Genomic DNA, 27756 nt, shown 5'->3' with positions numbered 1-27756 from the left:
GTCAACTATGTTTTAATTTGACCACATAAGGCCCCACTTATCTTTAGAGATATTGTTTTGGTGACAGCTCACTGAAGTAGTGACTTATCACGTGGACATTTTTAGCAGCCAAATACTCTGAAGTCGTGATGTTGATTCTAAATGTGGACTCGGAGAAAAATCCACGCGACCAAGGGGAGAGAGACACACAAACTCCAACCACACAGGCGTCAGGGTCAGGATCAGGATCAAATCTACGACCTCCTGTATATCAGGGGAGGTATTTAACACTTGCCACCTCTCTGTCGTCCTTCATCCCTCTCCATCCCCCCCCCACCTCAAGTTCCCCTCCAGTCTCCCTCTGTCAGATGCCCTCATCAGCAGCATTATCACACTGCCTCCATTGCTTGCCTGCGGTGCCGCGGTGGCGAGACGTTAGCTACCTCGCCTGGTACGCAGGAGGTCGTGGGTTCCATCCCGACCCTTACGCCTGTTGTATGTTTGGAATTTGCTTGTATCTCTTCCCGTGGTCGCATGGATTTTTTTCCGGGTCCTTCGGTTTTTCCCACCACATCACGCGTTTAGAATGTTTGGCTGCTATAAATTGCCACATGATAACTCACTTCGCTGAGATCTCATTTGTGGCCAGGTCGCTTCTAAAAAAGAACTACGTTGTTCAGTGGACCTTACATTGTATTTTTTTTATCTTCCACCGTCACCCACTCCGTCATTCCCATTCACCACGGCTCTCTGTCATCACCCTCCTCCACCATCTCTCTCCCATCCTCCAAATCACGTCTTATCCACGATGTTCCGCTAATGCACTCCATCCTCACTCCTCCATTCCCCACGTGTTCCCCCGTCAATCCTGTCTCCGAGGCCTGGTTTGTGTGTCGATGGAGACCTCGGCAGCGTGATATGTTTAGTTGCTTGGACCCATGTCTTCAAGAGACGGTCATTATTACGTTTCCCCAGTTCGCCAACATCAATGCAAGCGAGGCTGACCCTGATGGTGAGACACAGAATACCGAAACTGGTCGAGAGGTTTGCTTGGACTGAGCCCATGCTGCTGAGAGTATGCGCCCCCAGAAGGCCGTGGAGCTGATGGAATGTATAAGAAATACTTTGGGTGTTTTTATATTATCTTTTCTGTGGCGAGAAAGTTTTGGCACGGGCCCTTGGTGCAAGGCATTTAATTGGAATTTATATCTCCAATGTCCCCGACTTTTTAGTCGCCCCGAGCAAGGGCCTCATCTGGCTGTTGGAAGTCCTCACGGAGTTGCACCGCCTGTATGCTTGAGAGCTCCGCAACATTAACCTGAATCCTCCTGAGGTGAGAGACATTGAGATCAGAGGGCTATTATATATACAACAGAGCCCTGGGGCAAATACTAAACAAGTCCTCCCTCGGTGAACAGGCAATGTTGGGTCAACGTTGGCATTTTGTTGGACCGATGTTGGCCTAACCTTTTCCCAACGTTCCAATCTTACTGGGCAATTCCCAGATGGTAGGAGCCATGGGTCACTGTAGAAAGCAGTATTACCTAGGGTGGAACGGTTTTTTTTGTACACAGTTGCTGAGCAAAATAACAAAAGATCTAGCAGCCAGCAACAAAGGGCACTAAGTTGTAATAGATAAGAGTGACACGCACTTCCTGAATTCAGCAAGGTTATTTATTACAAGAGCCTGTGTAGAAAGAGAGACGAAGGGAGGAAGCAACAAAAGACAGGTGACCTGCAGTGTGGTGAGTGGGTGAGTTTGTGAGTGTGCTTGTTGTGACCTTCAGTGGTGAGTGGGTGGGTGAGTGAGTGGGTGAGTGCGTTGTTGCGATCTGTAGTGTGGTGAGTGAGTGGGTGAGTGAGTTTGTGAGTGTGCTTGTTGTGACCTGCAGTGTGGTGAGTGGGTGGGTGAGTGAGTGGGTGAGTCTGTGAGTGTGTTGTTGTGATCTGTAGTGTGGTAAGTGGGTGAGTCTGTGAGTGTGTTGTTGTGACCTGCAGGGGTGAGTGAGTGGGTGAGTCTGTGAGTGTGTTGTGATCTGTAGTGTGGTAAGTGGGTGAGTCTGTGAGTGTGTTGTTGTTGTGACCTGCAGTGGTGAGTGGGTGGGTGAGTGGGTGGGTGAGTTTGTGTTGTTGTGACCTGCAGTGTGGTAAGTGGGTGAGTCTGTGAGTGTGTTGTTGTGACCTGCACACATGTGGTTGTTGGACACAGTGTGATGGGTGAGACGAAACAGCGATTTGTAAATCCACTGCTGGATGCACGTCCACCCCCCGCCACGCCGTGCTGAGTCGTGGGGGTTATTTGACACCACACTAGGGTTCGTGAAGGTGGGTAGCACAGCAGTGCCGTACAACAATTATAGTACAGTTTATGTGCGGGACTGCCGTCTGCTGGCCACAAAGTGCAATACAATGCTATAACTGCGTCCGAAATGCATTCAATGTGAACAAAATATTACGGACGTTCACAATATTAAAGCATGTTCTTTATTCCTCCATCCATCATGTGAATCTCCAAGCTTTTCACACGAATTAACATAGCGCGTATTCGAGCAATGATCAGAATCAGACTGTTAACTTACACTGGAGGAGTCCGATGAGCTATAAAGCTCTTTTTCACAGATGTCCAGTAGTGCCGCGTTAGAAAATTACCACAACAAACAATACAAAAAAACGTGAGATTTGGAAACCCAATCTAGGACAACACGGATCCTTGTTATTAGTTTATTTTTAGGACAACACGGGGATCCATTCTGTGTATAAGTCTAACACATGAGCCAATACCGCTGTGTGTGGCCGTAATAGCGCGCGTGCTATTAAGAAAGGCCATTTCCCGAAACGTCGCCTATTTAATATATATTTTTTCACTTTAAGGCCAATGTGTTGAGAGTGTTGGTGTTGTTGCTTGTGCGCTACTTTGCCAACGCAGCAGCATTATCACTCGGTGATTTGGGACAAAAAAAAAACACCGGGTCCGTAAATTTGCCACAATTGTTTTTTTGCGGTGTTTCTGGCCAACACTCGGATTCGGAAGACAAAACACCACCCCATGAAAACAACGACATGCATCGATCGCATTGAGTCCGGCTTTCACGGTGGTGCTGTAACAGCTTCTTCTTTGCCATACGGGTATAAAACATGGAGACTGATGGAGAAAACACAACAATGGTCGAGGAAGCAATGACGCAATCTGTCCCGCCACTTTGAAAAATGCAATGATTGTACACGTCTCATCAGCCACACCGGCCTGCTTTCTTGGAGTCCACAATTTCAGCAGTCGAGAGGGGCCTTGACTTCGAACACCTGGCAGGGCAATAGCATTGGTTGAAGCAAGTATGACTGCTGATGACTCTACAAAGACCGTAGCAGCGCCTTCAAAACAACACCACACCAATACCAACAACAATATGACCACCAACAACAACAACTTCTTCCACGCGTTTGTCCCACTCACGAGGGGGTGTCCGCTGCCCTTGCCAACCTCCTCCACGCTGCGCTGTCCTGCGCCATCTTTCTTTCCGCTCCTCGGGCCACCGTGTCCGATCGCACCGCATCGACCCCCCCCCCCCCCCCACCTCTTCTTCTGCCTTCCTCTTCATCTCTTTCCTTCCACTTGCATCACTTGCACCTTCTGACCCACATCATTTTCCTGTTGTCTCTTCACATGACCGAACCACACCAGAGCCTTTTCTCGCTCATGTTCTCCGTGAATTCTAGCACCTTGAATCCTCCTCTCACGCCTTCATTTCTCACCCTGTCCTTCCTTGTTAAACCCAACATCCTCATCTCTGTGACTGACATAGCTTGGTCCTGCCTCTATCCTGGACCCCATCACTCGGCCCCATACACCAGCACCGGCCTCACCACCGTCTTGTACTATACACTACACTATACACTACACTATACATTACCCACTTTTCCCTTCAACCAAACTGGAACCCTCTTATCGCACACCACACCAGTCATCTCTTGCCACTTCAGCCATCCAGCCGTTGTTATTGTTCTCATATAACATTGTGATCCAACAGCAACACATCGTGGCACCCAGGCACTTAAACTCGTTTGTCTTCATGAACTGGTCAATTCCAATTAGCAATCTTCAGCATTTTTCCACTGAAATTTGCCACCATGTACTCCGTCTTTGTCCGACTGCTCCTCAACCCATTCCCTTCAATCTTTTGCACCCAGATCTTCAAAATCCTCTTCCACGACCCCTCTGCTTCCACGGCATAGCCACGATGTCACCTGCAAACAGCGTCCACCAGGGGGGCTGCCTCTGAACGTCTCTCGTGAGTGTGCCCAGCGCCAGGATGAACAGGAAGGGGCTCAGGACGGAACCTCGCTTCGCTCTCGCTTTCACTTGAAAGCCCTCCGACACCCCACAGCTGCTTCGCACGTGCATTATCCCTCATTCACACGGATCCTGGATCAGCCGGACATACACCTGAGGGATTCCTCTTCTTCCCATGCACCACCAGGTGAGCTCTCTAGGCACCCTGTGGTTACGCTTTCTCGAGATCAATAAACACCACAAGCAGGCCCCGTTTCTTCTCTCTGAACTTCTCCATCAATGCTCTCAGTGCAAAGATCGCACCCAGTGTTGACCTTCCCCGCCTGAATCCAAACTGACTAGCCAATATCCATCAGCTTCCTCAGTCGCCTTTCTATGATCCTTTCCCAGAGTTTCATGGTGTGACTCATCAACAACAGCAACAACAACAAACACAGCTCAGTGGACTTGCTGAAGACCGGTACCAGCAGTGTCAAGATCGGCCTCGAAGCTAAGTTCTTTAGTTCGTATTTGTTATACATTTGCTCTAATTTTACAACATATACTCCCTTCTTGAAGTTAAAGTGTAAATGTATGCGTGGGTTTGTGTAAATGTGTGTGTTATTTAACGTATTATCTTTAGTCTAACAATTAACTGTTGTATGTTTTAAGATCCTACATTTTTTACGATTTTAGTATTTTTTTAAGATCCTCAATTTTAGTATTTTTTGTATTTTAAAAATTAAGTTCTGAGCGTTTTAAGACTCAGTTTTTAACGGGGTATTTTTTTAAAATCCGTTTTAATTAGCAGAATAAGTAAATATTCCGATCACGATCATCTGTTTCATTAGAAAATCCCCCCGCCAGATGGCGGCATCGCCCCACGGTGAATTGCGCCAAGAGTGGCCGTGGCCACGACTCGGACAAGCAATAAACATCCATCCCTTCCATTATTCAGCTCTCATGAAATATTCACCCGCAACAGGAGTCGAACCGCGAACTCAGAGGAGTACCGTGCCAAATTTGAGGGATTGATTCCGTGACGGCCACATCCAGAGGGATTGCTGGATCCATGACACGGGTGAGAGAGGCGCCGCGCCGGCGAGATGGGAACTCCCTCGCCGGCTTTGCAAGATGCTCGTAGGTTCGATCCCGACCCCTGACCCCTTCTCTATATTTGGAGTGTGCATGCTACTCTTCCCGTGGTCGTGTGGTCCTCCGGGTTTTCTCGCCACATTTAGAAACCACGTGCGCGATACGCCACTTGGTTCAGCTATCATTTGTGGCCAGGTTGCTTCTGAAAAGAGCTATATAGCTCAGTGAACTTTACCTGGTATAATAATAACAGCTATAGTTTAGGAAAGTTTTTAAATCCCGAGCCGCCAATTGTCGTACCGACAATCCAAGGTAAAGCCGCAGCGCTGCAATTGCATGCTCATGCCATTGCTGCCGGAATATCCTGCACGATAGAGACCCCCTCTAAAGTATATTTTGGCCTGTCCTTTCACGCTGCCCAAACCCCTTGGAGGAGAAGACTCAATGTTAGCAGTGCAATTTGTACATGTACAGTACGATCGACGCGGTGGTGGCTGTGCTGGTGATTGTTGAGAGTGAGTACGTGCATGTGAGAGATTTTGTGTCTATGGTGTGTGTGTGTGTGGGGAGCGGTAGTGTAGCGGTTAGCGCGCTGCGCTACGAACCTGGGTCCCGAGTTCAACTCCCGCTCACGGCCAAAATCAGTGACGATTATCTGAACCGGTCCTGGGCCTTCCCTAGGTCGACTCAGCCTCAAATTAGTACCTGGTGGGTGTGTAAACATCGCCACCGGGGAGACAAATGCGGTCGGGCGTGCTGCTGGCCGCCTTCGTGTGCCGTGCCGGCCTTCATAGGTGCATGCAAATATAACTTGCCCCAACAGTCTGGTAAGGCTATACGGTGGATCTTTGTTGCGTGCATGGGAGATCTTGTGTGGGTGTATGAGTATGCATAACAACGTGTGACCATATACGACGGTATGTGTGCGGCTTTAAAGCGTAGCAAGTTGACACAGTAGGGGGCACAGGTGGTGCATCTGCCAGTCAGGTAGTCAACCCATGGCACTTTGGGTCTGTCACGTGTCCTCAAAGTGCACCTTGCCTGGCACAAGCGCCGTGGCGATGTCACCGCCACTTTGTGGCAAATGGCGGTTGTTGTACGTGTGCTAGTGTGTATACTGTATACTTTATATACTGTACTGTATACTTTATGGTTTATAGTAGAGGGCAGTAGTGCAGTGGTTGGCGCACTGCGCTACGAACGCGGCGAGCCGAATTAGATTCCCTCCCATAACCAATTACAAGTGGCGAATATGTATTTATTTGAGCCGGTGCTGGGCCTGCCTTAGGTCGACTCAGCCTTAAAAAAATGTGTTTTTGGCTCGGCGTGTAAACGTCAGAACTTGGGAGACAAAGGCGGCCGGGCGTGGTGCTGGTCACCCAATGCCCTCGTGTGCCGTGCCGGCCTTCGTAGGTGCCACTCACTAACAGCGCTTGCCCCTGCTAATGCTTTTCGTGGGATTGTTGTGTGAGCCTGCATGAGTATGTGTGAGTGTGCGAGCGAATGTGTGAGTGTGTGAGTCTGGAGGGGCCGTTGTGGTGGTCGTGGTGGCGGGGGCTGAGGAGGCTGGGGCTGGTGGTTGACAATGTGGGGGTTAGGGCTGCAGGCGAATAATGGGGTGAGATTCCTCGTTATCGTCTTCTCAAAATTCATTAGCGGTGTGAGCTCTTGAGCCCCCGTGCTGCTACGCGTGTGTTAGTGTGTGCGTGTGTTAGTGTGTGCGTGTGTTAGCGTGTACGTGTGTTAGTGTGTTAGCGTGTCTTAGTGTGTGCGTGTGTTAGTGTGTGCGTGTGTTAGCGTGTGCGTGTGTTGCAGTGTGCGTGTGTTAGTGTGTGCGTGTGTTAGTGTGTTAGTGTGTGCGTGTGTTAGTGTGTTAGTGTGTGCGTGTATTAGTGTGTTAGCGTGTGTTAGTGTGTGTTAGCGTGTGCTTGTGTTGCAATGTGTGTGTGTGTTGCAGTGTGTTAGCGTGTGCGTGTGTTGCAGTGTGTGTTAGCGTGTGCGTGCATTAGTGTGTTAGCGTGTATTAGTGTGTTAGCTTGTGCGTGTGTTAGCGTGTGTTAGTGTGTTAGTGTGTGCGTGCGTTGCAGTGTGTGCGTGTGTTAGTGTGTGCGTGTGTTAGCGTGTGTGTGTTAATGGGGAACGGTAGTGTAGAGGTTAGCGCGCTGCGCTATGAACCTGGCGACCCGGGTTCGATTCCCGCTCACGGCCAACACCAGTGACGATTATCTGAACCGGTCCCGGGCCTCTCCTAGGTCGACTCAGCCTCAAATGAGTACCTGGTGCAGTGTGTAAACATTGCCACTAGGGAGACAAAGGCGGTCGGGCGTGGTGCTGGCCACCCACCCCCTCGTGTACCGTTCCGACCTTCATAGGTGCTCGCTAACAGCACTTGCCCCTACAGTCTGTTAAGGCTATATGGGGGATCTTGTTAGCGTGTGTTAGCGTGTGTGCGTGTGTGCGTGTGTTGCAGTGTGCGTGTGTTAGTGTGTGTGTTAGTCAGTTGTGGGGAGCGATAGTGTAGCGGTTAGCGCGCTGCGCTATGAACCTGGCGACCCGGGTTCGATTCCCGCTCACGGCCAACACCAGTGACGATCATCTGAACCGGTCCCGGGCCTCCCCTAGGTCGACTCAGCCTCAAATGAGTACCTGGTGCGGTGTGTAAACATTGCCACTAGGGAGACAAAGGCGGTCGGGCGTGGTGCTGGCCACCCACCCCCTCGTGTACCGTTCCGGCCTTCATAGGTGCTCGCTAACAGCACTTGCCCCTACAGTCTGTTAAGGCTATATGGGGGATCTTTGTCTTTGTCTTTGTTAGTCAGTCGACCCGTGGCACCTGGGTCTGCCCCGTGACCTCCTGCCAGCGGGCGTTCGACACTTCACGTGGCCTCAAGGTGCACATAGCCTGGCACAAGCGTGGTGAATGGCGGTTGTTGTGTGTGTTAGCGTGTGTGTGTTAGCGTGTGTGTGTTAGCGTGTGTGTGTGCCCGTGTGTTAGTGTGTTAGTGTGTGTGTGTGCCAGTGTGTTAGTGTGTGCGTGTGTTAGTGTGTTAGTGTGTGCGTGTGTTAGTGTGTGCGTGTGTTAGTGTGTGCGTGTGTTAGTGTGTGCGTGTGTTAGTGTGTGCGTGTGTTAGTGTGTTAGTGTGTGCGTGTGTTAGTGTGTGCGTGTGTTAGTGTGTTAGTGTGTGCGTGTGTGCGTGTGTTAGTGTGTGCGTGTGTTAGTGTGTGCGTGTGTTAGTGTGTTAGTGTGTGCGTGTGTTAGTGTGTGCGTGTGTTAGTGTGTTAGTGTGTGCGTGTGTTAGTGTGTGTTAGTGTGTGTTAGTGTGTGTTAGTGTGTGTTAGTGTGTGCGTGTATTAGTGTGTGCGTGTATTAGTGTGTTAGCGTGTGCTTGTGTTGCAGTGTGTGTTAGCGTGTGCTTGTGCGTGTGCTAGCGTGTGCGTGTGTTAGCGTGTGCGTGTGTTAGCGTGTGTTAGTGTGTGCGTGTATTAGTGTGTTAGCGTGTGTTAGTGTGCGTGTATTAGTGTGTTAGCGTGTGTTAGTGTGTGCGTGTATTAGTGTGTTAGCGTGTGTTAGTGTGTGCGTGTATTAGTGTGTTAGTGTGTGTAAGTGTGTTAGCGTGTGCTTGTGTTGCAGTGTGTTAGCGTGTGCGTGTATTAGTGTGTTAGCGTGTGCGTGTGTTAGCGTGTTTGTGTGTTATCGTGTGCGTGTGTTGAAGTGTGTGTTAGCGTGTGCGTGTATTAGTGTGTTAGCGTGTGTTAGTGTGCGTGTGTTAGCGTGTGTTAGTGTGTTAGCGTGTGCGTGTGTTGCAGTGTGTGTTAGTGTGTGCGTGTATTAGTGTGTTAGCGTGTGTTAGTGTGTGCGTGTATTAGTGTGTTAGCGTGTGTTATTGTGTGCGTGTATTAGTGTGTTAGCGTGTGTTAGTGTGTGCGTGTATTAGCGATAGAGACCCCCTCTAAAGTATATTTTGGCCTATTCTTTCACGCTGCCCAAACCTCTTGGAAAAGAGGACTCAATGTTAGCAGTGCACTTTGTACATGTACAGTACAGCCCTGGTGGTGACGATCGACGCGGTGGTGGCTGTGCTGGTGATTGTTGAGAGTGAGTACGTGCATGTGAGAGATTTTGTGTCTATGGGTGTGTGTGGGGAGCGGTAGTGTAGCGGTTAGCACGCTGCGCTACGAACCTGGGTCAAGAGTTCAACTCCCGCTCACGGCCAACACCCAGTGACGATTATCTGAACCGGTCCTGGGCCTTCCCTAGGTCGACTCAGCCTCAAATTAGTACCTGGTGGGTGTGTAAAAATCGTCACTGGGGAGACAAAGGCGGTCGGGCGTGGTGCTGGCCACCCACCCCCTCGTCTGCTGCTGTGCCGGCCTTCATAGGTGTTCGTAAACAGCACTTGACCCAACAGTCCGTTGAGGCTATCCGGGGGGATCTTTTTTTTATATATATGCAGAGGAGCGACGCTCAAAAGCGCCGGGCGGGCGAAGACACAGCGAGGTGGCACCAGCGGTGCATCTGCCAGTCATGTCAGTCAGGCACGTGCACCCAGCCTGGCACAAGCGTCGTGGCGACGTCACCACCACCGAGTGGCGAGCGGCAGTCGTTGCGTCGTGTGGACAGACGCGCCGTGTATCTGTGTGTGCGTTACGCCGCGTGAATGTTCGCACCAGCGACTTCTCCCCCACCTCCCCCCTCCGAGCCCCCCCCCCACACAACCCACCAGACCCCCCCCCCCGCCCCCCGTCTCCAGAGTTTATCAGCTGCACGCAGCTTCGCCTCCACTATCCCCGCCTTCCCGCACACCACTCACTGTCACGCAGCTCAATGGCGATCAAAGAGTACAATTAATAACACACACACACACTCTCACACACACACACAGAAACAAAGACAAAGATTCCCCGTGTAGCCTTCGCCAGACTGTTGGGGCAAGTGTTGTTAGCGAGTAGCGCCTATGAAGGCCGGCACGGCGCACGCTGGATGCTCACCTTAGGCTGAGTCGACCTAGGGGAGGCCCAGAACCAGATACACGCACTCACACATACTCGTAGACCCACACGCATACACACCGGTACACACCCTCGTACGCACATGGTCACCCAAACGCGACCATACAGACACACTCGCGCGCACACGCATTCACAAAGATAATGATCACCCGTATAGCCTTAATAGACTGTTCTGACAAGTGCTGTTCGCGAGCGCCTATGTCAGGCGGCACGGCACACGAGGGAGTGGGTGGCCAGCACCACGCCTGGCCGTCTTTGTCTTCCCAGCGATTATGTTGTAATACACCGCACGCTGGATTGCTCCCTTTAGGACCAAGACCGGGACCGATTCAGAAATTCGCCACCGATGTTAGCCGTATTCGGTGATCAAACTCGCGTGGCCGGGTTCGATTCGCAGCGCGCTAAACGCGGCACCACCGCTCCCCACATATACAAGGACGAAAATCCCCCGTGTAGTATTAAGTGACTGTTGGGGCTTTTAGCGAGCACCTATTAAGGCCGGTACGGGACAGGGAGGACGGGTGGTGTGGCCAGTACCATGCCTGGTCGCCTTTGTATCCTTAGACAGACACACACACGCACGCAGACACACACGCACGCACGCAGACACACAAAAGACAAATATAAATGTCCTCCGTATAGGTTTCACATACTGTTGTGGCAAGTGCTGTTAGCGAGTAGCACCTCTGAAGGCCGCCACGGCACACGTTCGACCGGCTTTGTCTCCACAGTGGTGATCTTTACACATCGCACCGGATACTCATTTGAGGCTGAGTCGACCTAGGTGAGGCCCAGAACCGGTTCAGATATTCGTAACTCGTGTTTGGCCATGAGCGGGAATCGAACTCGGGTCGCCAGATTCGTAGCGCAGCGCGCTAACCGCTGCACCACCGCTCCCCAGAAATACACACACAGACACACACCGACACACACAGACACACACAGACACTCCGCATCGCAAATAAACACGCGGGTTGGGCCGTCTCGTTCGGCGGCGCTAAGTCCCCGTGACTTTATCTTGCAGCCTCAGAAAGGCCCTCCAGCTCCCCCCTTGGCACCCCTCCCCCACAGCCCCCCCCCCACCCCGGTTCGAAGCTTCTGCCGAGGCCCGATTATCACGGCCCGGACCAAGCGCCCCGTTCCATTACCCAGAGCGCACCTGCGCGCAGAAGATTAGGGACCGGGGGCCCTGGGTGGAGAGGTGGAGGTGGTGGGGGTCGGGGGTTTGGGGGGGGTGGGATTGGATGGAGTGGTGCATGGGAGCGGAGGGTGGTAATGATGGTGGAAGTGGTGGTGGTGGCGGTGAAGGTGGAGGAGGCTTGTGAAGGACGCTACTGGGCAGTTGGAGGCAGTCGTCCTCGACCAACAACTGAGGGCAGAGAAGCGACGCTCACAACAACGAGCGGAGCGCCGGGCGGATAACATTCAGCAAGTTGGCACAGTGGTGGGTACAGCTGGGACATCTACCAGTAATCTCAGTCAGCCAGCTCATGGCACCGAGGTTTGTCCCGGGACCTGTCAGTGAGCCTTCGACACTTCACGCGGCCTCAAAGTGCACCTGGACTGGCACAGACGCCGTGGTGATGTCACCGTCACTTGGTGGCGAAGGGCGGGCATTGGTGTTGGTTGTGGTGGTGGTCTTGATGAAGGTGTAGGTTGTGGTGGTCGTTATGAAGGTGGAGTTTGCTATCGTCCTGGGCCACCCCTAGGTCGACTCAGCATCAAATGAGCACCTGGTGCGGTGCGTAAAAACATCGGTGCTGGCCACCCACCCCCTAGTGTGCCGTTCTGGCCTTCATAGGTGCTCGATAACAGCACTTGCCCCGACAGTCTGTTAAGGCTATAGGAGGCATCTTTGTTTTTGGTTGTGGTGGTGATCGTGGAAACAGACTCACGCGCACGGCTGATGGTTCATTTATTCGGCTTTCAACACAGACAGTGACGCCACGCCCAGGGGGCCCTACGGACGTGGAGTAGACTTGGGTCCACGCGAGTAACCGCACCAAACACGGGGCTCGAGACACCCCGCGAGACGCCCATCGTCGTTGTTGACAACAACAATCGTCATTTAGAAGAAAAAATAACAACATAGTTTCACTCCAGTTTTAACGCAGCGCTTCCGAACTCCGCGGGTGGTTACTGTTGCCGTCCGAGCTCTCCGACTTGGATTCGGGTTGTTCGGCACGATGTCCGACATTTTCGCTCCAGGTACGGGCAGCTCCTTCGTGAACGTATGAACCCGAAGAATCTGCCAGTAACCAGTCCCTAACACCGATCCTAACACGAACACGTGCATCCCTAACACGAACACCCCTAACCCCACACACCTCCACGGTGCTCTTCGCCTGGCGTTCGCTCTTCAACCAGCAACTGAAGAAGCTCCTGCCAACGTGGAGCGAAACGTCGGACATCGCGCTGAACAAGCCACTCCCGATACCAAGCGAGAGAGTTGCACATCATCATCAGCAGCACACGAGCGAAACCCCGCAAAGTTGACGACGACGACGCGCGTGTGGCTGTTGCTGTTGATTGGCGTATTACGCAGCACTCACCTTGGGCAATTTAACTCAACGATCATAATTTAAGTCGTATTATTGTTAGGGTCAGGGTACCCAGCTGGCTGGGCTAGATAGAACCCAGCGGTCTGGTTGGTTAAATTATTCCCGACGCGATCCTAAACCGGCAAAACCGGCTCGTATCTTGTCGCCACGAAGTGGAGTGGCAGCTTTACGATCGAGTGCGCAGGCGGTGCAACTGCACTGGGAGGCCACGTGACAAAGTGGGGGGACCCAGGTGTCCGGGGGGGGGGGGGGCAGGGGTATAGGACAGGAGGGAGCCTGGTGGGGGCGTGAGGGTGGGGGGTGGTTCGAGGGGGGCGGGGGGGGCATTTAATTCCCTTCACGAGGGTTCATGCCGACCACGCTCGAGTCCCTGGGCTGTCCAACAAAAGGTCGGAAACAAAAACACTTTTTCCACAAGTCCCGTGTGTGGTGAACGCAGCCTTGATGCCTTGCCAAATATATCTATTTGGTGTTTGGGACATCTTAACACTTCCTGGTTTATTGCCCCAAAGTATAAAGCCTATTCTTTTTTTTAATTTTTGATACTGGCAAAAAGAAAAGGTCCAATGGATATTAAACGTTACTGTTTTAATCCGCGACCCTATTGCACTCCAGTAATGTCACCGCACCGACGTCCCGTTGAACCAGGTCGACGGGACGGCGAAGCGCCGTCACTTCGATGCCCTTAGCGGCTTTCTCGTCGAATTAGAAACCGATTTAACAACAAGAAGAGTTGTTGATGTCACTTATAGCCGTAGCCTTACGATTTCCGTGCACTTTAATACAACGCCGCAGCGACGCGACTGGAGTACTCGTTGGGGAGAAGTCCAATTTACTGGACGTCTGGGTAAAAAAAAGCTTTATAGCTCATCGGATTCCTCCAATCTAAATACATTTTCTGATTCCGATTAAAGCATTCGTTTTCCTCGCTCAGTAGGAAAGCCTCGAGTCAAACTCGTGTGGAGCAATCCCGGGACGCGTAGCCTCGGTGTAGCTTCACGATGAGAGCTGTTCGTTTCTTTCGCGGCGAGGGGGGGGGTGAAGCGTCTGATTCTAGGCCCGAAGTAAACACGGCAGTCGAGAGACTTTGAGCGGGATCGTGGTGGGTCACGAAGCGTCGCGACTGCACGACCAGCGAGAGAGACCTGGCAGGGGGAAGGACGCGACGGCGAGGTGCGGTGGTCATGGCGGTGTCGTCAAGGGCATTGGCCGCGATGCAGCTTGGAGCGTATCTCTACCCAGCCCGAGTGGGTTGGTGGAGGGAAGGGGGGGTCCAGATGACTATTGTTGTTCATTAGGGGGGAGGAGGGGGGGCATGGACCCCCCTTAGTACCACCCGATATAAATTTGCTACTGTGGCACCGTGCGCTGTGCCCCCCCCCCCCAATTCGACCTGCACCCCCATGCCTCCTTTGCTCCTCCCAACTTCAAAACTCGCAACCCGCAATCTTATCCATCCAGCAGTGGATGATCGGGGTCGTGGCGAGTGTTGGTAACGAGTGGAGTGTAAGACGCTGGCACCTCTCATCGTGTAGCTACGACCACCCGGGTCCACGTGTTCCCCCACCACCCAACCCCCTGCCACCTCTCGCCACCAACAACGTTATGCAGATTTGACCGTTTACAAAAAATTGAAACCACACGCACAGTTTGAAGGGACTTTGAAGCGTTTTCTTTTTTTCCCTTCCAATGTCCAGGATTTAAGTTAATTATAGCAGTGGGCGCGCGTCCGCACGGGTCAGACGCCGCTGATGACGCCACGCGATCGCTAAATGAGACAATCGATTTTTTATTTTTTTCATTGTTATTTTTTTGGGGGGGTGGGGGGGGTTTGACTTTGATGGGACGAGCCGGTGTGAATATTTACAGGCGAATTGCTGAGTAAATTAAACGTACGCACGGTCGCACACTCACAGTACGGAATTGCTCTTTTCTTTTAAATACGATAATTCACGTTATGTCAAGATCAGTTATACAGCAACAGAGAGGCTCGCTTCAAGATGATCCTCAAGTCAGACGCCTCGTTCGCATCACCTTTAGAACGCTTCTTGGTTTGCGTGTGACAGCTAGTCATTAAGCCTGTGCCTTTAGTCCAAAATAATCGAGAATGCGAATTAAACTTGCCTATAAGACAACAACTCAACGCCGTTGTAAATAACACTGTGTGGCATTGAGTAAAAAAAAATATATAGAATAGGCGACGTGTCGGGAAATGCTCCTTCATTGCGCATGATTGCAATAAATTCAACTTTAACTCAGCACCGGCCCTGCACGGGGTTCATTTGGTCTCGTAGAGAGAGAGAAACTCAGAGAGAGAGGACGACTGAAGATAAAGATGACGACTCAGAGAAAGAGAGAGAGAGAGGGGACGAGTCAGAGAGAGAGAGAGGGGGGACGACTCAGAGAGAGGGTTGACCACTCAGAGAGAGGGAGAGGGGACGACTCAGAGAGAGAGAGTGGGGACGACTCAGAGAGAGAGGGGGGACGACTCATAGAGAGGAAGAGGGGACGACTCAGAGAGAGAGAGTGGGGACGACTCAGAGAGAGAGGGGGGACGACTCAGAGAGAGGAAGAGGGGACGACTCAGAGAGAGAGTGGGGACGACTCAGAGAGAGAGGACGATTCAGAGAGAGAGAGGGTTGACGACTCAGAGAGAGAGAGGGTTGACGACTCAGAGAGAGAGGGGGGACGACTCAGAGAGAGGGAGAGGGGACGACTCAGAGAGAGAGAGGGTTGACGACTCAGAGAGAGAGGGAGGGACGACTCAGAGAGAGGGAGAGGGGACGACTCTGAGAGAGAGAGAAGGGACGACTCAGAGAGAGAGAGGCGGGACGACTCAGAGAGAGAGGGGGGATGACTCAGAGAGAGGGGGGGGGGACGACTCAGAGAGAGGGGGGGGGGACGATTCAGAGAGAGAGGGGACGACTCTGAGAGAGAGAGAGGCTGGACGATTCAGAGAGAGAGGGGGGATGACTCAGAGAGAGGCGGGACGACTCAGAGAGAGAGGGGGGATGACTCAGAGAGAGGAGGGGACGACGACTCAGAGAGAGGGGGGGGGACGATTCAGAGAGAGAGGGGACGACTCTGAGAGAGAGAGAGGCTGGACGATTCAGAGAGAGAGGGGACGACTCTGAGAGAGAGAGAGGCTGGACGATTCAGAGAGAGAGGGGACGACTCATATATAGAGAGAGGGGGGACCACAGACGAGGAGCGAGAAGGCAGCAGCAGCAGCCACGTGGTGGCGAGAAGCCGCCGCCAAATTCGCCCGCAAGCTCTGCGGTTCTCTCTTATATTGCGATGTTATCGGCCGATTAATTAATCTTTGTGTTAACGTAGGTAACGCCTCTGTAGGTGCTCTGAGGAAGAGTCATTGCCCCGAAACGTCGCCAATTGTATCCGTGTCTTTTCAGGCTACACACAGTGTTGATGTTGACGAGCGTGCGTTGAGTTTGTTGTTGTTGTTGTTTGCCTTCGTGCACCACTGCCAACGCAGCAGGAGTTGCAGCAGCAGCAGAAGGAGCAACATGAGCAGAAGAAACAAGAGGAGCAGCAGTAGCAGCAGCGGGAGCAGCAGAACTCCATAACCGTCTGTCAAGGTACTCCACACGGAGCCACAAGATGAGCTCCTCGTGTGCAGGGCGGGCGCCCGGGTGGCTCGTGACACGAAGAGCCACTTTGTTCAGCTATCATTTGTGGCCAGGTCGCTTCTGAACAATGAATTAATACCTCAGTGGGCCTTGCCTGGTGGGATGGGGATAATTTAGTTTTGTTCCTATGTTTTCGGGTGATTTGTTTACCTTTCGTGTACCTGGCACAAGTATCGTGTTTTTACATCGTTTGTTGTTGTAACGTTCTTCCCCGCCCCCCTAGTGGACATCTGTGGAAAAAAAGCTTTACAGCTTATCGGATTCCTCAAGGATAAATACAGATTCTGATTTTGATTCTGACATCGCAGAAATCGCGAGAGAGGCAGCGGCGGCGGCTTAGGTAGCCCTTCGTGCACCAGTTGATGAATGCTAACAACAATAATAATAATATTGATGATCACTCAAGATAATGGCCGTGCTTAATGTGGCTATGACGTTTCGGATAACGAAGGAAGGCCATTGCCACAAACGTCGCCTCTTTTAATGTCGCCCTTCTAAGGCGATGCCACTGACGAGCGTGTTCCAGTTGTCGTGGTTGTCGTTGTTGTCGGCTGTGCTTTTGCACCACTGCCAGAAGGCATCTGTAGCAACATCAGCCGATCATTCGTAAGTTTCAGTTGCTCCTAAAAAAGAAAATATTTGTTTGGACTTTCGACGGAAATTCCACCACACGGCGCTAACTCCTGCTGCTGCTGCTGTTGCCGTCTCGCAGGACACGGCACGAATCTCTCCTGCACCGTCGGGAACGCTCTGCGTCTCTGTGCAGTCCCTTGACGAGGACGGAAAAAAAGCAGCGCGGATGCATTCTGCAGAGGGCGAGAGGGGCCCTCGTAGCGCAGAGCGGGGGGCTGCAACGCGCACGTGGGGGGCTGCAACGCGCACGTGGGGGGCTGCAACGCGCACGTGGGGGGCTGCAACGCGCAGCAATAGTCCCTTGGGCCAGGGCACTAAGACGGAGCGTCCTAACACTCTTGAGTGGCATCCGTTGCTTGTATTTGGCCAAACGGAATTGGGTGAATGATCCGACTCCGCTCGTCGCGAACGCGGCTGCCACACAAAATGCACCGCTGTTGGCCGCACCAGGGGGAGATGGGAGGAGATGACCACCTCGTGCGGTGCGGACAGGAGACAAGCATCTTGGTCTCAGGTCATGGACTACTCACTGGTTACGTTTTTTTTTCTGATTTAGCGAGAATCACGGCGACACGAAGAATAATAAGACCGGTTACCGGACTCAAACCCTTACGCGCCCCCCCCCCACCCCCCGTAACTTTGTAGTTTGTTGGGGGGTATTTTTGGCGAGGGGCGGGGAGAGAGGGTGGGGAGGAAGCGAGGCGGGAGAGGGGTGAGGAGGAAGATTCCACGGCGAAACGTGACGAGACAACCATCAACATCCGACCACACGGCTCGCCGATTTGACCAAATCTCTAAATGATAAAGCTCTAGGTATTTGACCTTGCGTCATCCTACTCGATAGCGAGCACCGCTATTGTTTTACGCATTTAAGTCTACGTAGCAGAGCTGGCCGTTATCACGATACAAGTGATGACCGCGCTTGAGGTGTGTTCACGAAAGCGGCGCACCGCAAATGAGACTTCAATGACCCGAGGTCCCTATTATATTTTTTTTAATCGAGGTTTCTTTATCGGTCGACGAAGATTTTACAAAACGAATTAAGGAGGGGGGAGAGTAGGAGGAAGAGGAGGTCCCATTGAAACTCAGACACGCGCAGCAGCTATAGCAGAGGCGAAGATTTGGTTTCTTTGCTTTCTGTGAGAGGTTTTGGTTATTAAAGCTCCGAGGTCCAAGGTGAAGCGGTTCCGGTTTTTTTTTCTTTAATTAGAGATATTTTTTATTTATTTTAAACTAGTTAATTGGTTAATTGGTTAGCCTTCGGAGGTAGTCCACACAGACATGAGACGCACTACGATAATTCCCGACGCGACACGACCGCTTACAGCGACAAAGACTCGATCACACAAGCGCATACGCGCGTGGCCGCCGCCATCACCACGTGGCGACTTCCAACGTTCAGACGGGCACGCGACCCCAGTGGGTAACACAGACAGCTCTTTATCTTGTAGCTACACACCGATATACCTAGCTAAGCCGTGTGCCCCCGGGGCTGTCTGTTACACGCGAGCCTGAACGTTTTGCTAATTGGATTAAAAACAAAATGGCGACTGCTTTAAAGTGACTCTCAGCAGGATCAGCGCCGCTGCCGCTAGCGATGCCATTGCAGTGAAGTGTTACACGAAGTCACGGCGGTGGCGGTGGGGGAGGGGGGGCTGTAGTTAGAGGACCACCTGAGTTCGATTCCCGACCACGGTTAACAGTTAACATCATCATCAGCAGCAGCGAATGGCGATAGCTGAACTGGTCCGAAGCCATGACCCACCAACCCTCCACCAACCCTTCACAAATGTCGCACTGACCAGCGCAGTGAAGTTTGGTTAAACACCGCTCCCGCCTCATGGATTGGCAAGGGGACCGCGTCACTGCATCGCGCGCTTTCAGATGCGCTTCTGCGGCCGTCTGGAACGCTCTTCCGATATTAGTAAGCCACTGGAGCACTTTGAAATCATCTAGATTGACAAACTCATTTCTTTAGAACTGCTTTTTTGCGTTAAGTTTGTTGTCCTTCCCCCGGACGTTAGATTAGCACGGTCCGCTACGTACGGTGCGAAAGAAGTTTAAACACACGTACGCAAATGATGATCACGTTTAAAGGTACCGGCCGCATCCAAATTGCGGTCACGTGACGATCGTTTCTTGTTGGCTGAGCTCGAAGCTCGCGGTGTGGGACAGCCCGGGCGGGACGCTCACACGAGGGAACAACAGAAACGAGAACCATCACCACCATCACCACCACCACCACCAATCATCATCACCACCACTCGAGTGACGCGGGTTGACGCAGCCGAGCTGCCCCCCCCCCCCCCCCCACCGTGTCTCGGAGCTCGGCAGACGCCCGAACGCTCCATCGGACTCGCGACTCCAAACGAGGGGAGGGGTTGAAGGAGGGGGGGGGGGGTTTCTAGCCCCCCCCCCTATCGCCCTTAGCGACTACATTGAGGTTTGTTTATCCCTACTTGTGGGGAGGGGGTGTGGGGGAGGCGTCAAGGGATTTAAGAGAGGGGGGGGGTGAGGAGGACACGGAGGGGTAGGGGGATGAGTAAGACCCTCCCCCATCTAACCCCTCCCCCCCATCTAACCCCCCCCCCCCATCTAACCCCCCCCCCACTCCGTCGTGAGCACCGGACGCGGCGGTCGACGCGACAACATCGACCACAAACATCGACTAACATCGACTAACATCGACGACGACGGCGACGACACGGGCTGCGAACAGCGACAACAGCGAGCTACTGACTCTACGGCAAGGACCTTTGCTAGGGACGGACACGGCATTGGCACGGGGCCCGGCATGCATGCAGCGTGCTCAGCGCGCGCGTCCGTCACAACACGCGCACGCGGTGACCCCTTGAACCCACCCCAGTCCACTCCCCACCCCCCAACCCCACGCTTTGATTTGGAGGTTCTTCAGACATTTGGGATTTGTTCCCGAGGAGGAAGGGGAACGAGTTGAGTTTTTTTTGTTTGTGTGTTGTTGTTGTTGTGTTGCTGTTGTTGTTGCAGGTCTGCGAGCGACGCTCACTTTGGCGCACGGCGGTCGCCTCCAGCAAAGGGGACGACAATCAGAGGAAGTGGTGAAGGGGGCGAGTCCAGACCCCGCCTCCCCCGCCCCCCCCACACTCCGCACCTAGCAAATACATAAATAAATAAACCCACAAATGCGCGAATAAATAAATAAATAACCGTGTAAATTACGACCGCTCCGGACGAATTCACCAAAAAGTTTTTGCCGCTCGCGCGTAACCCGGTCGCTGCGCTCATAGCTCCGCCCTCGCGACTCTCGACTCGCACTCTTCCGTGGGTGCCCCTCCCGCCAGTGTCTCTCTGCGGGGCCTGGAACGAGCGGGGTGCCCCACACGGGGTCCCCCCCCCCCCCCCACTCCCCACGGGGGTCTCCCCGCGGGGTCTCGAATCACTGCGCGAGCGGCGCGCGCGTCGAGTCCACGAGGTTTTGGCGGCGGAAACGCGAAACCCAGACTCGGGTGCTGCGAGGAAGAACCAATCGCGCGGACCGATCCTGCGAGCCCCTGAGTGAACGCGTGTGGCCAGGGAGGGGCTCTCAATCAGGTGCCCCGCAGCCTCCAACCCCGACCCCCTTGGCGGGACCCTGCGGAGGTCCGAGCTTGCGCGACTCCTCTCCGAACTCCCCGCAGTCGCTGTTGGTCCCCAGGGTCCGGGGGAGGACGTGGGGAGGCGGCGGGGCAGTGGCGCGGCGCTCCGCCGCCTGCAAAGCAGTGGGTGAGCAGTGCGGGAGGGGAGCGGGAGGAGGAGCCGTGCAGGAGGGGAGGAGGCGTGCAGGAGGGGAGCCGGGGTGCAGGAGGGGAGCCGGGGTGCAGGAGGGGAGCCGGGGTGCAGGAGGGGAGCCGGGGTGCAGGAGGGGAGCCGGGGTGCAGGAGGGGAGCCGGGGTGCAGGAGGGGAGCCGGGGTGCTAGCGGAGGGCTGCAGAAGCAGGAAGAGTGGTGCAGGAGGAGGCGTGATATCGGGGTGGTGTTCAGCCGAAATCAACTGAACCGATTCCGTTAATTTCTCACCGATTGTGCTATCGGTATCGCGTTGCCACGAGACGAGGTTCTCATTCGGAACTGTCATCGAGCAGCGCTCCACCACCTATTACTGAACGGTCCGCCGAAGGGGATGTCACAGAAGTACTTCTGTGACATCCCTTCAAGCGAGCTCTGTTATTGCGCACATGCAGCGATGCTCCACTTTTCCGGATTCAAACCCAGACTGCTAGCGATGCTGGCTCGGTCCGCCGGCCGCTGGGCCCACGTGGCCGCCGAAGTTCATGACGATTCTGTGTCACGCTCCGTGCGAGGCGTCAACCACCTGCACCACCATTCCGCCGGGTCGCGTAGTGGCTAAAGCGCTCGACTTAACAATGAGAATATTGCGAGATCACAACTCCCACTCTGCCTCACCAGAGTTAGATTCCGACTACCGACCACCCCTTCATCCTGGGTCGATAAGTCGTGGACCACTTTTTGGGAAGTCAATAGCGGTCGTTTCGCAAACCGGACTGGCCACCGACTAAGTAATGTGGAATTTCCACCACTGGCGCAGGGTCGCCTAACGGAGGTGAGCGTTTGAAGAGGGAGGAACACTTTATCCCGATAGCTGCAAAAGTAACCCTAACCACCCAACCCCACCTTCCTCTTCATCCTCCCTCCTCCCATCCCTCCTGTCCCAACCCCCTCTCCCCGCGAGGCTGTACACGTGAGGTCAACATCTCGCAGAGGTCACGGTGGGGTCACGAGGTCAGAGTCACCGCGTGGAGCCACGCGCGCACGCGCCCCGCATTACGCCGCGGCTGCTGCTTCCATCGCTGACGAGGAGAAGAAGACATCGCAGAAGACGCGAGGAGGAGCAGGAGGAGGAGGAGCAGGGGGAGGAATGTGAAGAGTAGAAGAAGATCCAGCGGGAGCACGCAACTCCCGCCTCGCGGGTCGCAGAGCCGCGTCCCTTACGGAGTCGTCGTTCTCCCGCCCCCTGCCCCCCCCCCCGTGCCCAGCTGAGTCCGCCGAGTCGCTACCGCCCGGTCTTCTTCTCCGGGACCGCATAGGGGTCCTGGATGAGGGGGGCGGCGTCGTGGGGGAGAGTCAAGTTCGGTCTTGAGGGGCTCCTAAGAGGTCGCTGGTGGAGTTTGAGCTCACGACCTCGGCGGGTCGTCAGAATGAGCTGCCGTCGCTTCCTCCGTTTCCCTGAATGTAGCTTTGAGTAGAAGAGACGCCAGAGGAATCCCGCCTCTGATTTTGTTCCCCGTCTCCAACGCACAATGCTCGTCGCTCACGCAGCTGTTGAGGTCATCCTTGTATCATTGATCTATTTACCCCGTGTAGCCAGATTCTAGAGTCACGCTGCACACACCCCTCCACCCTCCCAACCGCGGCGTAGGGTCCCGGGGCACGTGGCTTTGATTTCTCATGTTTTTTTTTGTTTCTTTGAAGTATATACTCACACACATTTATATATTTTTTAAGTTTTTTTTTTAGTATTTCAGTGGTCGGTCGGTGGGGTGGGTGGCTGTTTGGCAGCGTGAGTTGCCATCTTTGTGCTGTGTGTGCGCTTCACCACGACCACCACCGCCACCACGACCACCACCACCACCACCAAACACAATCACCACCCGCGAGCCACGCTCTGTGCACCGCTCCGAGGAGAACGCGGGCGCGAGACGCGGTGGCGCGAGACGCGGTGGCGAGAGAGAACCTTTGGGTGTCTTATGAGGAGTCTTCGAGTGTCTTTGGGAGAGGGTCGACAAGCCAGAGTCGCGCGCGAACTCAAAATAAATACTGTACACGCTTCTTCTGTTCTCACTTTGATCATCTGTCATCGACGGCGTCAAAATTGTCGTCGACATTTATTATTTCGTTTTGTTTGTTCATTTTGTGTGTGTCTACCGTGTATACATCTGTTAAAGCCAACTGGGTTCATCTGAGAAGTGCCTGGAGTTGTTTTTTTATTCTTTAAAGCGAGGAGGATGAGGAGGAGGAGGTGGTGGCGGCCGATGCTGCTCGCGGGCGAGAGGTCGTGCGCCCGAGCCGGCGGCAGGAGGTCAGGAAGATGAGGAGATGAAGGACTCGGGCCTTCCTTTGGCCAAACCCCGTGGCCGCTGCCGATATACAGAGACCTGGGGGAGGGGTGGGGGCAGGCCACGGGGGAGGGGTTGTGGGGGCTGGGGGGGATGGGGCAGGGGGCTCTCTCCCGGCCTCTAGGTCGCGAGGTCACGGTGAGATCTCAGCGAGGTCACGGTGAAATCTCGGTGAGGTCACGGTGAGATCTCGGCGAGGTCACGCTGAGATCTCGGCGAGGTCACGCTGAGATCTCGGCGAGGTCACGCTAAGATCTCGGCGAGGTCACGGTGAGATCTCGGCGAGGTCACGGTGAGATCTCGGCGAGGTCACGGTGAGATCTCGGCGAGGTCACGGTGAGATCTCGGCGAGGTCACGCTGAGATCTCGGCGAGGGCACGCTGAGATCTCGGCGAGGTCACGGTGAGATCTCGGCGAGGTCACGGTGAGATCTCGGCGAGGTCACGCTGAGATCTCGGCGAGGTCACGGTGAGATCTCGGCGAGGTCACGCTGAGATCTCAGCGAGGTCACGCTAAGATCTCGGCGAGGTCACGGTGAGATCTCGGCGAGGTCACGGTGAGATCTCGGCGAGGTCACGCTGAGATCTCAGCGAGGTCACGCTAAGATCTCGGCGAGGTCACGGTGAGATCTCGGCGAGGTCACGGTGAGATCTCGGCGAGGTCACGGTGAGATCTCGGCGAGGTCACGGTGAGATCTCGGCGAGGTCACGCTGAGATCTCGGCGAGGTCACGCTGAGATCTCGGCGAGGTCACGGTGAGATCTCGGCGAGGTCACGGTGAGATCTCGGCGAGGTCACGCTGAGATCTCGGCGAGGTCACGGTGAGATCTCGGCGAGGTCACGCTGAGATCTCGGCGAGGTCACGCTGAGATCTCGGCGAGGTCACGCTGAGATCTCGGCGAGGTCACGCTGAGATCTCGGCGAGGTCACGTAAGGCTGCGTAGGGTGACGTCTCCAGCGGAGGTGAACTGGCGACATCGGCTGCGGGGAGCGGGGACTGCGAACGCAGTGTTCCCTGCGTGGCCTCGCGCACTGGTTCCGAACCTCAGAGGAACCTTACACGGGACCTTAGAGGAACCTTAAGAGGTTCGGATCAGGGCGTCCCTGTCGTGTGCGCTGTGATGCGAGGCCGGGACACGATCGGGTTTGTGAGAGAGTGGGAGATAGTGTGTGAGAGAGAGAGAGAGTGTGTGAAAGAGTGTGAGAGAGTGTGAGAGTGTGAGAGAGTGTGCGAGAGAGTGTGAGAGTGTGAGAGAGAGCGGTAGTGAATGTGTGAGAGGTGGTGTGTGTTAATTAGTGTGAGCGCACACCGTGTCAGTGTGTGTGAGCGTGTGTGTGTGTGTATGCGTGAATTATGCCATTTCCGCCCGATCCCAACACAGCTGCCTATCATGTGCCCCGGAGTCTAACTTACACGATCCAGGTGTAGGGAAACATGTCACAGCTGCCTTAACGGCTCACGTGACTCATCGTCAACCACCCCACCCCCGCCCCGCGTTAAGATCACGAGATATCCCCGTGACCCCGTGACCCCGCGTTCCTGAGCCCCCTGCCCCCCCCGCCACTCCGTCCACCGCAGCTCCACTCACAGTGAGCACCCCCGCCCCCGGCTCGCCCATCCCCTCCGAGGCGCGCACGCGCTAAGCGTCGTCCAGCTCCAGCCGCGTTCAGTCGCGGCACGGGGAGCCGACGAGGACGTCTGCACGTGGGCAGAGTCGACGTCACGTGACGCCGATGTAACAAACAAACAAACAACAACAACAACGTAGAGTCGAGGTGGTCGAGGTGGAAGCCTGACCCCGTGGCGACGCGGGCCCCGGGTCCTCCAAGAGCGAGGGTCGCGACGGTCGCGTGAGGTGCGGCATTCACCATTAAAGCATCGGTGCCCCCCCCCCATCCCCTCCCCCTTCCCAGGAGGAGCGGGGAGGGGAGGAGGAGGTGGAGGTGGTGGTGGTAGGTGGCGCATTCTGTCGGTCAGACCGGGACCAGCGTTCGTAGCCGTCGAGTGTGCAGGCGGTGCAACTGCACCGGGGCTCGTTGGACAGGCTCGGAGTTGGGAGGGGGGTGTGGGGTGGGTGGCCTAGGTTCAGGCCCACGATGAAGAGGAGTGAACTATTTAACCCCCCCCCCCTGCCCCAACCACCCAGCCACCCCCCCCCCCGCACCCCCTCCCCGTGCCAACCACCCCGCGCCGCTGGATCCGATCTTCATCGTCACACGGTCGGCGTCGGAGCGTCGCCGGCGGAGGCCGATGGGGCGACGCTAGCGCGAGGTGTTGGGCTCGGCCGCGTCACCCGCCGGCGACGACGACGACGCCACCTCCTCGTCGTCTTCCTCCAACCCCGAGGTGGCGGCCGGCGGATTGGGGGGCCTCGCTGTGCGGCCCCCCGGGGGTCCCGGCGCGGCGCCTGGGGACCCCTCGGCTTGGGACGGAGGCTCCGGTTTCATCTGCTGCTGCTGCTGCTGCTGAGGTTGCTGCTGCTGCTGCTGCGTGCCCTGAGACTGGCCTTGCCCCTGGCCTTGCCCCTGGCCTTGCCCCTGGCCCTGCCCGCACACGTGGTGGTGGCGCTCCCAGTCGCGGTGCTGGCAGAAGGAGCCGCAGTAGCGCGCCGCGTTGCAGCCGCTGCACGTCTCGCTCGCCTTGCGGCCACAGTTCCAGCAGCTCTGGCGTGGGGACAAAGAGACAAAGATCCCCCGTGTAGCTTAACAGACTGGTTGGGGCAAGTGCCGCTAGCGAGTAGCGCCTATCAAAGGTGCCGAGAACGGCACGCGAAAGGGGCGGGTGGCCGGCACCATGCCCGGTTGCCTTTGTCTCCCCTGTGCTGATCTTTACACACCACACGATGTACTTATTTGAGGCTCAATCGATCTAGGGGAGACCCAAGACTGGTTCAGATATTCGTGATCGACCTTGACCGTGAACGAGAATCGAACTCGGGTCGCCGGGTTCGCTGCGCAATGTGCCAACCACTGGGCCACCGCTCTTGTGACACCCACATACAAAGATCCCCCATATAGCCTTAACAGACTGTAGGGGCAAGTGCTGTTAGCGAGCACCTATGAAGGCCGGAACGGTACACGAGGGGGTGGGTGGCCAGCACCACGCCCGACCGCCTTTGTCTCCCCAGTGGCAATGTTTTTATCCACCGCACCAGGTACTCATTTGAGGCTGAGTCTACCTACACACCCACATACACACGCAGACACACACACAGACACAATGATAGACACATACGTACACACATACACACAGACACAATGATAAACACACACGTACACACATACACACACAGACACAATGATAGACACACACGTACACACATACACACAGACACAATGATAGACACACACATACACACACAGACACAATGATAGACACACACATACACACACATACACAATGATAGACACACGTAAACACATACACACACGGACACAATGATAGACACACGTACACACATGCATATAGACACACAGACACAATGATAGACACACGTACACACGTACATATATACACACATACACAATGATAGACACACACGTACACACATGCATATATACACACAGACACAATGATAGACACACACGTACACACATGCATATATACACACACAGACACAATGATAGACACACGTACACACATACACACAGACACAATGATAGACACACACGTACACACACATACACACAGACACAATGATAGACACACACGTACACACACATACACACACAGACACAATGATAGACACACACGTACATACACATACACACACAGACACAATGATAGACACACACGTACACACACACATGCACACACAGACACAATGATAGACACACACGTACACACATATATACACACAGACACAAAGATAGACACACACGTACACACATGCATATATACACACAGACATAATGATAGACACACACGTACACACATACACACAGACACAATGATAGACACACACAAACACGCACATGCATATATACGATAAACAACACACGTATACACACATGCAGAGACATGACCCCCACCTACTCGTGTTAACCTCGCTGTGCGACGTTTCGGGCGATGACCTTTTTTGATACGTATGCGATATGAAGAAGCCCCACTACATGAAAGGTCGCCTCCTATATTTATTTTCGTTGAAGGCCACACACACACACAAAGTGTTTTTATTGACAAATCTATTGAATTCATGTTATTTCTTCATTACATCGCTCCCTCTAGTCAGTCAGCCAGTAAAACTTGTTTATAATACAGCATGAGATATACAGTCAGAATCTGAAGTTTATTTCACCATTGACTAAAGCCCATTGAGCTAAGAAGCTGTTTTTCAAGGGCGACTTAGTTGGCAGACAACATCAAAGCGTTCCACAATCCACTCACACACCAAGATCCCCCGGGTAGCCTTCACAGACTGCAGGGGCAAGTGCTGTTAGCGGGTAGCACCTGTGAAGGCCGGCACTGTGGCAC

General features: G+C 54.2%; 1 protein-coding gene and 1 long non-coding RNA gene across 2 annotated transcripts in view; one reads left to right on the top strand and one right to left on the bottom strand.

Moving 5' to 3' along the window:
• Positions 1 to 15975: 15975 nt before the first annotated feature.
• On the top strand, positions 15976 to 18373 carry LOC142929104 (uncharacterized). The gene is made up of 2 exons (XR_012945258.1): positions 15976 to 16508; positions 17272 to 18373. It is a non-coding gene; the product is annotated as an uncharacterized LOC142929104 (long non-coding RNA).
• Positions 18374 to 20167: 1794 nt separating this feature from the next.
• LOC116945784 (protein CBFA2T1-like) overlaps positions 20168 to 27756 on the bottom strand; it is a 121073-nt gene continuing 113484 nt past the window's right edge. Inside the window, exon 12 of the mRNA XM_076069571.1 lies at positions 20168 to 25946. Coding sequence (XP_075925686.1) covers positions 25545 to 25946 — 402 coding nt within the window. The 3' untranslated portion in view covers positions 20168 to 25544. The remainder of the gene's footprint in view (positions 25947 to 27756) is intronic.

The sequence above is a fragment of the Petromyzon marinus genome, chromosome 25 (genome assembly GCF_048934315.1).
Source record: "Petromyzon marinus isolate PM22_M1 ecotype Great Lakes invasive population chromosome 25, UKy_Petmar_22M1.pri1.0, whole genome shotgun sequence".
In the NCBI taxonomy this organism is placed as follows: Eukaryota; Metazoa; Chordata; class Hyperoartia; order Petromyzontiformes; family Petromyzontidae; genus Petromyzon; species Petromyzon marinus.
Note: the sequence above shows the minus strand (reverse complement) of the source record. Positions and strands in the feature narration are given on the sequence as shown.